Source organism: Ornithorhynchus anatinus, chromosome 8 (genome assembly GCF_004115215.2).
Source record: "Ornithorhynchus anatinus isolate Pmale09 chromosome 8, mOrnAna1.pri.v4, whole genome shotgun sequence".
In the NCBI taxonomy this organism is placed as follows: domain Eukaryota; kingdom Metazoa; phylum Chordata; class Mammalia; order Monotremata; family Ornithorhynchidae; genus Ornithorhynchus; species Ornithorhynchus anatinus.
The window spans coordinates 59,275,545-59,287,996 of NC_041735.1; the positions used below are offsets into that span (position 1 = coordinate 59,275,545).

General features: G+C 41.1%; 1 protein-coding gene across 1 annotated transcript in view; it reads right to left on the bottom strand.

Moving 5' to 3' along the window:
• Window positions 1-12,341: 12,341 nt before the first annotated feature.
• LOC120638541 (dynein heavy chain 11, axonemal-like) overlaps window positions 12,342-12,452 on the bottom strand; it is a 45,059-nt gene continuing 44,948 nt past the window's right edge. The window contains exon 20 of the mRNA XM_039912816.1: window positions 12,342-12,356. Coding sequence (XP_039768750.1) covers window positions 12,342-12,356 — 15 coding nt within the window. The remainder of the gene's footprint in view (window positions 12,357-12,452) is intronic.

Here is a 12,452-nt window from a genome sequence, read left to right on the forward strand (position 1 = left end):
CACTTGTCAGCTGTGTGACTGTGGGCAAGTCACTTCACTTCTCTGTGCCTCAGTTCCCTCATCTGTAAAATGGGGATTAAAAGTGTGTGAGCCCCACGTGGGACAACCTGGCTACCCTGTATCTCCCCCAGCGCTTAGAACAGTGCTCGGCACCTAGTAAGCGCTTAACAAAAAGCAACATTATTATTATTATTATTTTTAATCCCTTGTTACATTTAACCCTATGATGTGGGGTAATATCTGGATGGGAAGAGCTTTCCTATCATAAAACTTAAATCATGACCTCACACATCAGCCTATGGGGGAAAATATATGACCTGTTTTTCACCCAGTGATAGTTTTACTCTAAATCATGGTGGTCCAACTTTGAGTTAATGGATCAGTAAAGATCTCCATGGTCATTCTAGTCTTCCCACAATCCCCCTAAACTGGCCCCTTCCCCCCGGCTCTGCTTTCTGAAATCAAACTAAAGGACCTGAATGCCAAGAAGGAGATTATCTAGTTCCATAAATTTACAAGTTATGGAATGCAAACCTACCCAAATATGTACAATTACATTTCTTGTTTGTTAGCTGTCCTCTATCAAAGACTGTTTCCCAGAAAGGGCAAATATTGCCAAAAATGTGATGAAGAGAATACTACTGCATTACTAAATATTCAGAAGAATGACAGAAACCGTAAGCAAGCATTTCAGATCATTAGTAATAAAACAAAAAATGAAAATGATCACATTTTCTGCAGAAGTACAATCAACGGCAGTAATCACAGTACATAGTATGTGCATGAGAATTCTGAACAAAGCCAAATTATTTAACAGTGCAAACAAGGTTAGTGACGTTAGGTGGCATAAGAGCTCTGAATGAATCATTTACAGTGAATGCTTGCCTGAAAAGAGTTTTGAGGTTTTCCGGTAATTCTGTTCGACCAGCATATCCTGGGTTCATTGTAATAAATATGCCAATGGATGACTTCAGTGTAATTTCTTCACCAAGGAAAAAAAATCTACCAAAGTAAGAACTCAACGTAAGGAATCCGTTCATGATGATGATGCTGGTATTTGTTAAGCGCTTACTATGTGCAGAGCACTGTTCTAAACACTGAAGTAGATACAGGGTAATCAAGTTGTCCCACGTGAGGCTCACAGTTAATCCCCATTTTACAGATGAGGGAATTTAGGCCCAGAGAAGTTAAGTGACTTTCCCACAGTCACACAGCTGGGATTCGAACCCATGACCTCTGACTCCCAAGCTTGGGCTCTCTCCACTGAGCCACGCTCCTTCCCATTTAACCAATCTCAAACACCTCAAATATCTTCTTCTTCAAATGCCGTTGAGTAGTTTTCGACCCATAGTGACTTTGTGGGCACACTCTCTTCAGAACGTCAAATATATATACCTCAAATATATATATATATATATATATATATATATATATATATATATGAGCAAATAAGGAATTTAATTTCAGAAAGGAGTTACCACATCACAGCATAGTTTAAGGCTCCCATTTCTAAGGCAGGAGGCAAGTCATTGGTACAGGTACCATGTCAGAGGAACCCACCGCAACAACCAGTTATTACTTCCATCTTTCACCTGAGCTTGCCCTTATGTGGGTGGGAGTGTAAAAAGCACAGAAAAATATAGCACTAGAATAATATAATTGAAGAGACTGGGAGAGACAAGGATACTCACTGGGACTGCAAAGAGTTAACGGATAACAGTGTTGATAAGCATAAGGAACTCTTCTCAATAATGATAATAATACTTGAATTACTTAAGTGCTTACTATGTGCCAAGCACTCTGCTAAATGCTAAGAGAGATACTGTACAACCAGATGAGGCACAGTTCCATCTGGGGCTCAAAGTCTAAGTGGGAGGGAGAGCAGGTATTTACTTCCCACTTTACAAAGGAAACTGAGGCAAAAAGAAGGTAAGTGAATTGCCCAAGGTCACACAGCAGAAAAGTGGTGGAACCAGGATCAAAAGCTATATCTCCAGGTTATTTTCATGAGGCCACTCTGCTTCCATCAGGCACTAAGAAGAAATTCATTGAAGGGATACAGAATTTTTCTTTTCAAGGTCCACATGAGATTTGTTATGTGCCTTAGATGTGATAAGGAGGGTACCTTGCTACTAGCTTGAGTCTAGATTGTAAACTCATTGTGGGCAGGGAATGTGTCCATCAACTCTGTTGTATTATACTCTCCTGAGCACTTAGTACAGTGCTCTAAGTAAGCACTCAATAAATACCATCGATTGATTCATTCCAGTAATAATTACAAATGTATTTAAATGATTGAGTATATTTCTAACTTTAACAATTCAGAGATCACACTTTTATGATCAGGAGAGGAAAAACTATCAATGCACTGAATGGAATGCCTCTTCTTAAAGGGTTCTTTTCTCGGAGACACATCTTCCTTACTCCTACATTAGAGAAACTATTAATCCCTTTTTGCACTGAAAAATTATGTTAATCTAAAATAATCTAGGGTGCTTAAGAGACAATCAGAATAAGCAAGAATCATCCCAAATACCTGTCACCCTCTCCCCCCCACCCCCGAAGTACACAAAATAAAAAAGTCTATTAAAAAAAGAATTCAAAGTGGATTCAGGAGAATAATGTAACTCCAGCACCATTTAGACTTCTGGCCTATCTTTCCAACCAAACTCTTTGATTAGTCCCTTATAAAGAACCTTACTATGAAATTCTTCCCAAAATGTCTCTCCAATTAGGCTTATGAATCTATCTACCCACCATTCAAGGGAGACATGTAGAGGTGAAATACCTTGACACAAAACAATGGATGTTTATTGGCCACAAAAAAACAAAGCAATGCTAAGGGCCCTTGCACTCCTGTTCTCCCTAATAGAATATTCATTTCCAGGAATCTCACTTGTCCCAGGCAGGTTGAGAAAAAAACAGTGACTGGAGAAACCACAGTCATTTGTGTCAGAATACGTGTTTTCACTCTGCACTTTAGATAAAATATGCATATAGAGTTAGGGAACTTTTTTTCAACAACAGATGTCCGTCTATATATCAATCAACTGTATTTTATTGATTGGTTACTCTGCAGAACATTGTACTATGCGTTTGAGAGGGTATGACATAGTTATTAGTTATGACACTTGCCCTCAAGGAACTTACAATTTAGCAAAGGAGATAGTCACTCAAGTAAATTACAGGTAAAGGGAACAATAAAAAAATAAAGATATGTATATGAAAGGTGGGTTAAGTGAGTACCTAAGTGCTTAGAAGGTAAAGACTCAATTGTGTAGGTGACACTGTATCAATCGTATTTATTGATCATTTACTGTGTGCACAGCATTGTGCTAAATGTTTGGGAGAGTACACTGAAATAAAGTTGGTAGACTCATCCCCTACCCACATAGTCTAGAGGGGGAGAGAGACATTAATATAAATAAGTAAATTACAGATATGTACATAAGTCCTGTGGGGCTGAGAGGGCAGTGAAAAAGGGAGCAAACCTAAGTGCAAGGGTGATGCAGTAGGGAGTGAGAGAAGAGGAAATGTGAGCTGAGTTGGGGAAGGCCTCTTGGAGGAGACGCGCCTTCAGTAAGGCTTTGAAAGTTGGGAGAGTGATCATCTATCAGATATGAAGAGGGAGGGCACTCCAGGACAGAAGCAGCACACGGGCAAGAGGTCAGCAGGAAATAGATGAGATCGAGGTACAGAGAGAAGGTTTGCTTCAGAGGAGCGAAGTGTGAGGGCTAGGTTGTAGTAAGAGAGTACAGAGGTGAGGTAGGAGAGGGCAACATGATTGTTTTAAAGTGGATGGTAAGGAGTTTCGGTTTGATGCAGAGGTAGATGGGAAACCACTGGACAAGTTCTTGAGGAGAGGGGAAAGATGAATTAAGTGTTTTTGTAGAAAAATGATCTGGTCAGCAGAATGAAGTATAGACTGGAGTAGGGAGAGGCAGGAGGCAGGGAGATCAGTCAGGAGGCTGCTACAGTAATCAAAGTGGAATAGGCTAAGAAATTGGATTACATAAAAAGGTGTATTTTGGTGATGTTGTGAAGGTTGAACCAACAGGATTCAGTGACGGACTGAACAGTTAACAGTAGGGTGAGGGGAAGGAAAGAATGAAAAGATGAAAGATCAGTCAGAGATAGCTTCCTGAAGACATGATTTCAGAAGGATTTGGAATATGGGGAGACTGGTCTGTCAGATGTAAAAAGGGAAGGAATTCTAGGCAGGAGAGAGAGGGCATAAGCAAGAGATTGGTGGTGGAGAAATCAAAGTAAGTTGGCAATAATGGAGCAGAGTATGACGGCTGGGGTGTAGTGGGAGAGGAGCGAGGATAAGTAAGGAAAAGGGACACAGCCCCATCAGGTGTGGGAAGAAATGGATAGATACGTGCACACGACATGGAACATGGGATGAGTACTACAAACCGTGTTTTCTTTAACAGAGCATTCTGGAAGAACATAACCCCCACATCTGATATGACCTGGCTGTCCTGCAGATTACTAGTTTAACACCAAAGGACTCAAAGAAGCAGCGTCATGCCCCTGAGGAAGAAGAAGTGTTGCATCGGTCCATCCAAAGTTAGATATTTATAGAAGGTCTGGATTCTTTTCTCTTTTTATTTAGGACAAGGAGAAACACCGAAAGCAATAATCAAACACATACACACATGCACACACATATGCAAAAATGCACCTGTCTTTCTTTTTTCTAATGGCATCGTGGATCATCTTCACCTGCACTGCCACGACGGACAAAACTTCCACCGCGATTCGATTGAACTCATCAAAACATCCCCAAGCCCCTGTCTGGGCCAATCCTTTGTAAATATTCCCTATGGACTAAAAGACAAATTCAAGCATTTCAGATTTAAAAGCCATCTTGTTAAGAAGCCCCGTCTTTGTCGTCCTTTGTACGTCGAGACACTGGGCTCCCACCTACCTTATAATCCATTTGCTCAGAGCAGTTGAAAACATAAACCATCATACCAAGAGCACGTCCGAGATCTTTGGTAGTCTCTGTCTTGCCTGTGCCAGCAGGGCCTGCTGGAGCCCCACTCATCTTTAGATGGAGGGCCTGGGTTAGGGTTATATAGCACCTTCAAACAAAACAGAAATAGGAACTATTATTTCAGGCAAAACTCAATTTTTGAACAATATTAAAGCTTGAACTCCGTAAAACTGTGATTTCAGGTTTAGGTATATGGTAGTCCTATCTTTCCAAGAACACAACATCAACTCATCCACTCTCTGAGGCTTACAATCAGTCAAACGCTGTGCTGTTGGACATTTTCTCAAAAGTTGGCTAAGTTTAGAAAGATGAGGTGGAAGACCTAATTGCTCTATATGCCCTTTTTCAAACCTCTCACATAGTAACTGGGTTCTTGGGGAAGGAATGGACAAGAGTGAAAACTTCACATGAGAACCCAGGGCATGAAATCCATTTTTTTCCTCTCCTGAAATGAAGATAAAGTGGGGAATTTATTCAGGTTTCCTGGCAATACTGAAGTGATATCTGATATGTTCTGAAATTGTGGTTAAATTTGATTTCAATACTGTTAAAAAAAAACTCCCCCAAAGCTGCATATACCAAAATGCAGTTTGTTGCATGGATACAATCTAATATATCTTTCTAATATTTTAAAAGTAAATTATATAAATAGAGAATTGGTGAGAAACCAAATATACTGACATCTTAATAATAATAATAATAATGTTGGTATTTGTTAAGCGCTTACTATGTGCAGAACACTGTTCTAAGAGCTGGGGTAAATACAGGGTAATCTGGTTGTCCCAAATAAGGCTCACAGTCTTAATCCCCATTTTACAGATGAGGGAACTGAGGCCCAAAGAAGTGAAGTGACTTGCCCACAGTCACACAGTGACAAGTGGCTGAGCCAGGAATCAAATCCATGACCTCTGACTCCCAAGCCTGGGCTCTTTCCACTGAGCCACACTGCTTCTTCTATTCTTCTGGTTGTACTCCTCTCTGATTTCTGCCGCGAATTCAGCTATCCCCCTCCAACATCAACTAATTCCTACCTCTTTCTCACGGAGCCCCTTTCTGCTTTGAGCTCTTCCTTCAGGTAACACAAGCTCAAAAACAAACATTCCTACCACCACCCCAACATGTGCTCAGTAGACCCCATAGCAGAACCACTCCAGTACTAATGGTATAGATAACAGTGGTTTCTAAAAATAATAATGGCACTTGTTAAGTGCTTACTCTGTGCCAAGCACTGTCCTAAGTGTTGAGATAGATACAAGATCATCAGGTCCCACATGGGTCTCACAATCTAATTACTAAAGGCAACAGGTATTGAATTCCCATTGTGCAGATGAGGTTACAGGCACAGATAAGTTAAGTGACTTGCCCAAGATCACACAGCAGACAAGTGGAGAAGCCAGGATTAGAACCCAGGTCCTTTGACACCCAGGCCCATGCTCCTTCCACTAGGCCACGCTGCTTCTCAATGTAAGGAGCACATTTTTAAGCACTTAATGAAAAACACTGTATTATGGGCTGGTGAAAGGCCCAGGTCTAATCATTCAGAAACTGTCCCTGGCCGATAGTAGGTTCAAATTCTAAAAGGAGGGTCGAGTGGTAATAAACACCTGTCCTATATTATGCTTTCGAGTCGTTCCTGACCCATAGTGACTCTCTCAGAACACACATTTCTCCCAGAATGCCCCACCTCCACCTGCAATCGTTCTGGTAGTGTTTCTATAGAGTTTTCTTGGTAAAGACATACGGAGAAAAAAAATAACATGAAAAATAAGCAGAAATAGTAAGTCAAGAACAACAATAACACAGAGGACGAAGTACATGATGAATTGGCAGATGGTTTATAATGATGTTTTCCTAGGAAAAATATCAATCAAATTTATTGAGGTGTTATTGTGTGCGGAGCACTGGACCTAGCCCATGGAAGAGTACAATACAATAGACTCTGTAGACATAAACCCTGTAGACATAAACATAAAGAACTTAGAGTTTAGAGGGGGAGATGGGCAGTTAAATGAATTAGGGATACATACTTACGTGCTGCAGGACTGAAGAAGGGGTTACCAGCAAGTGCTTAAAGGGTACAGATCTAAGTGGATAAGTGAGGCTGAAGGGACAGGGAGAAGGCGAAATAAGGGCTGAGTCAAGAAAGACTTCTCGGAGGAGATGTGATTTTAATAAGCCTTTGAAGATGGGGAGAGATGTAGTTTGCCACATATGGGGGTTAGAAGGATGGGGAGGGGCGTTCCAGGCCAGTGGGAAGAGTTGGGCAAGGGGTCAGAGTTGAGACAGATGAGATCAAGGAACATGTTCCCAGCCTGACCTCCCCGTGACTTTCACTGTGGACAGCACCAGCATCCTCCCGGTCTCACACCTTGGCATTATCCTTAATTCATCTCTCTCATTCAACCCACATATTCAATATGTGATCAAATCTTGGCAGTTTTGCCTTCATTCTTTCATTCAATTGTATTGATTCAGCATTAACTGTGTGCAAAACACTGTACTAAGCACTTGGAAAGTACAATTCAGCAGAGGCAATCCCTGCCCACAATGGACTCACAGTCTAGAAGGAATAAATAAATGATGGTATTTGTTAAGCACTTATTATGTACCAAGCACCATTTTAAGTGCTGGGGGTAGATATAAAATAATCAGTTTGTCCCCCATGGGGCTCTCAATCTTAATCCCCATTTTACAGATGAGGTAATAGAGGCACAGAGAAGTGAAGTGGCTTGCCCAAAGTCACATGGCTGAAAAGTGGTGGAGGCAGGATTAGAACCCTGCATCCTCTGACTCCTTAGCCTGTACTCTTTCCACTAAGCCACGTTGCTTCTTAGCACTGCTTGCCTACACTGGCAACCGCCTCAGCCGCCTCGCTGACCTTTCTGCCTCCTGTCTCTCCTCACTCCAATTCTTACTTCACCCTATTGCCTGAATCATTTTTCTAAAATAAGTTTATTCCATGTCTCCCCACTCCTCAAGAACCTGCAGTGGTTGCCCATTCACTTTTGCATCAAAAAGAAACTCCTTACCATTGACTTTAAAGCCCTCAATCAGTTTGCCCCCTCCTTGCTTACTTCACTGATTTCCGACTACATACCTGCTCACAAGCTTCACTCTTCCACCACCCACCTACTCACTGAACTTTGATCTTGTCTATCTTGCCACTAACCTCGCGCCCAAGTCCACCCTCTGACCTGTAACTCCCTTCCTATTCATATACGACAGATCGTCACTGGAAAGACTCACTGTATTTTATTAAAAGTCTCCTCCAAGAAGCCTTCCTTGATTGAGCCCTAATTTCCCCTACTGTCTCTCCCTTCTGCATCACTTATGCACTTGCTTTCCTACCTTTTAAGTACTTGATATTCACCACCCCCTCAGCTCGGTAGCATTTATGTACTTATCTATAATTTTATTTCAATATCTGGCTCCCACTCTAGACTGTAAGCTCCCTGTGGGTAGGGACCATGCCTAGGAGTTATAAGGTCTTGTACTCTCCCAAATGCTCAGTACAGAGCCCTGCAAACAGTAAATGCTCAAAAAATACCATTAATTGATTGACCTACTCAAGAATATTCACTTGACTTTGAATTCCCCTGCAATATCTTTACCCTTTCTTTAAAACAAATAAGTCCACTTATTTGTCCGTTTTCTCCCTCTTGTTCATCCATTTTTTTCCTGCAAGGTGAATCACAAATTGACTTTCTCCATCTAACACAAGATATTTCTCCTGAATCTGCTTTTTCCAGTTGATGGGGAATTTTTCCATTTTTAGTTTAGAGCTTTTCTGAGTTGACTTATTCCCATAGTCCTTTGCTATCTGTCTTATTTCTTGACTTTTTCATGGCATAGTGGATAGAGCACGGGCCTGGGAGTGAGAAAGTCATGAGTTCTAATCCTGGCTTCTCCACTCGTCTGCTGTGTGATCTTGGGCAAATCACCTCACTTCTCTGGGCTTCAGTTACCTTGTCTATAAAATGGGGACTGAGTCTGTGAGCCCCATGAGAGTCAGGGACTGTGTTCAATCCGATTTGCTTATATCCATGACAGCACTTAGTTCAGTGCCTGGCACATAGTAAGCGCTTAACAAATGCCATAATTATTATTCTTATTACTCCCTTCACTTCCACTCCATCTGAGTTGCTTGGTGTCTGTGTCTCTCTCCCTCTTCCCCAAGACCTCCATCTGCAGACCAGAGTCTTCCCTCTGGTAGTTAATCTTGCACCTCAAATGAGAAATGTTTACCTGTCAGTCAGAGGTGTAATCACCAGCCGTGGGCTGTTTCCCAAATACTCATAACAATACTGGAACTGAGCATCACAAATATTGACATAGTAGTGTTTCTGAATGTCATCCCACCTATGGCGTAGCTGAGAGAGCCAAGCAAAAGCTTGGGAACTGGTGACCTAAAAATAGTTGAACAATCATTATTTTATGAAGGGTCTAGTGGGGAGGGAAAAAATATTCAACAAAGCATAATATTTCATCAACTCCACTGATTCACGTCTCTCTCAGATTCTCAACAAAATAAATCACTTTGGCTTATTGAAAATTAGATGCACATGTGGCTAGCTCAATACTCCATCAGAAAAAAGTGTGTAATAAACAGCCCTGCATTTAACAAGGATTTTATTACAGAACAGATTGCCAATTTGTTCAGGCACTGCTCTTCACCTTTCACATACCACCAATGGGGAATTTGATCATTTTTATAATTCTCTTCTAGTACAACTGAAATCAGTTGGACTCTGCTCTGCCCCCTTACCCTCCCCACAACACTTGTATATATTTGTACATATTTATTGCTCTATTTATTTTATTAATGATGTGCATTTATCTATGGTTCTATTTATCTATTTTTATGGTAGTGATGCCTGTTTTGTTTTGTTGTCTGCCTCCCCTTTCTAGACTGTGAACCCGTTGTTGGGTAGGGATTGTTTCTAGTTGTTGCCAAATTGTACTTTCCAACTGTACTCTGCATACAGTAAGCGCTCAATAAATACGATTGAATGAATGGACAGACTCACTGTATTTTAGTTATCACAAAACTACATGCTACTGTTCTTTATGCACATTATAGATAAATACACTTTGTACCATAAAAAAAAGGCAGAGCCAGAAGACTTGAAAACTAAAGTGCTGATGGTAGAACTTGCCAGGCTTACAGTGTATCAGCCTGGATCAAGAAAGCATAGAAAAATGTTTGTGTTCTCTTTCAGAAGACTTTGCCTTGTAAAGTGACTGAAGTCACCCCAGAGATGTTAGCTATCAATTGTGAGAAACTAGTTAAGTGCCTGCAGACTGGAATAAGGTCAAATAGTGCCTATCCTTAAACCTGGAGGAAATGATCAATCTGTCAGGTTGGGGGAATAACTAGGAAATCACATAAATGATTAGAATTGATTAAGTGATTGCATCCGGAGTAATTGCTCACCCTGGGGCAGGGTGGGAGGGAATGCCGATATCTGATCAGGGATGTGGATCTATGCGCCTGATGAAGAATGGAGCACTTTGGTCTAAGGAATATATAGGAGGCAAAGTTGGGGACCCATCCCACCCCTAGAATGTGCTTCAGATCTATCCCAGCCATAGAGACTTGGGAAGGGCAATGATAAAAATTGAGGTATTTGTTAAGCACTTACTATGTGCCGGATACTATACTAAGCATCGGTGTAGATACAAGCAAATTGGGTTGGACACAGCCCCTGTTCCATGTGAGGCTCATAATATGGATCCCCATTTTACAGATGAGGTAACTGAGGCACATAGAAGTTGATTCAATAGTATTTATTGAGCGCTTACTATGTGCAGAGCACTGTACTAAGCACTTGGAATGTACAAGTGTGACAAGTACAAGTACAAATGTACAAGTAGAAGTGATGTGACTTGCCCAAGGTCACACAGAAGACAAGTGGCATAGCCAGGATTAGAACCCATGACCTTCTGACTCCCAGGCCCATGCTCTATCCACTATGCCACGCTGCTTCTCAAGGATGTGAGCTGCGATTTCTCTAAATTCTGCACCTTCCAAAAGAGGAAAGTTCCTAGAGATGATCAAAATCCCAGGTGGCATAAAGGGTCAACATAACAGAAAAAATTCTCAGCTCTTCTAAAAACCATCCACTCTAACTCTCTAAAAGTTTCCCAGAACTGCTTTCAATTGCAAAAACTAGCATCAAAACCACAGAAACTCCTGAACTTGCCTTCTGAGCCACAAGCTTTGCCACAACGTCTCTGGCGTGGACATCTATTGTACAAACGGTCATGATCTTCTGTCTGTCACCTGGTGCAAGTTCTCCCAGTAATAGGGCAATTAAAGCATTTAGCTGAGCGATCTGGATTGATTAAAAAAGAATGTGCTACAATTACCAGTTTCTCCAGCTTTGAATCCCATTCTCCACTAAATGGGAGAATCCCATCATCACCACACCATGGCAGGAGTACAAGATTTAGTGGGAACCAAAAGTGTTGCCTTGAGGCAGATGGCCTCAGGCCCTAAGGAATGTGAGTTATGGCTCCTTTTTGCTTTCTAATACATTGAAGAAATGCAAAAATCTTTGTGCAAGTGCATTTAGAATCAGTATGTTTTGAAGGTCGCCACTGCAAAACCAGGCTCATCACATACCTGTCAGTTTCAAGATAGAAATTCTGGACAGAAATACTAAGAGGTATAGACTCTAACAGTCTTTGGGAAGGTTAAGATATAACAGTACTTAGAATAATAAAGTTAATTTCCACATTCACATACTCTTGGCAGCAGCAAAGACCCGGGGTGGGGTTCATAAGGAGAGAGGGGTAAAGAGCCGTTTGGGGAATTCGTCAGTAACATTCAAGTCTGACTTTTAAAATTTATCTAATTTTTAGGGCCTAAAGTTCCCTGGAAAAATGACATACCATATTAGCAAGACTCATTTTAAACAGAAACATCTTGGAGCAGATGGTTCCACTGTAATTTAAACAGCAGGTAACTTTTTTTTAAAATCGAGATAAAAGTTTCAATCTGGGTACTCATCTCTTCACGCCACTCCAATGCAATTGCAACTTGATAGATTCATAAATCATGGCTTCCCTTACACAGGCATTGTCCCTATCCCCTTCTCAGTCAGCCTTAAACTGTGTTTGAATCAATTGCCAATTCTTCCACTGAGAAATGTCGTAGAAATGGAAAGAGTGGATAGAAGGTTGGTCAGTTTAGCGGTTAACGAAATGTTCTGAATGCTCTGTCTTTAAACACCTTCTTTCACAAAACTCTTTTCACCCTTTGAGGGTGTTCAGAGAAAGAGGAGGAAGTAGAAAATGGTAGAGAGAATAATGAACTTTGTCACCTGTGTTTTTTGTGTCACACTCCCAGGACCTGTGATATGCATGATAAAATGAAAACCTTTTTTAAAAAGCTGATTCTAACCAAGAGTCACATTTACTCACTGCTTACTGTGTGCAGAGCACCTGT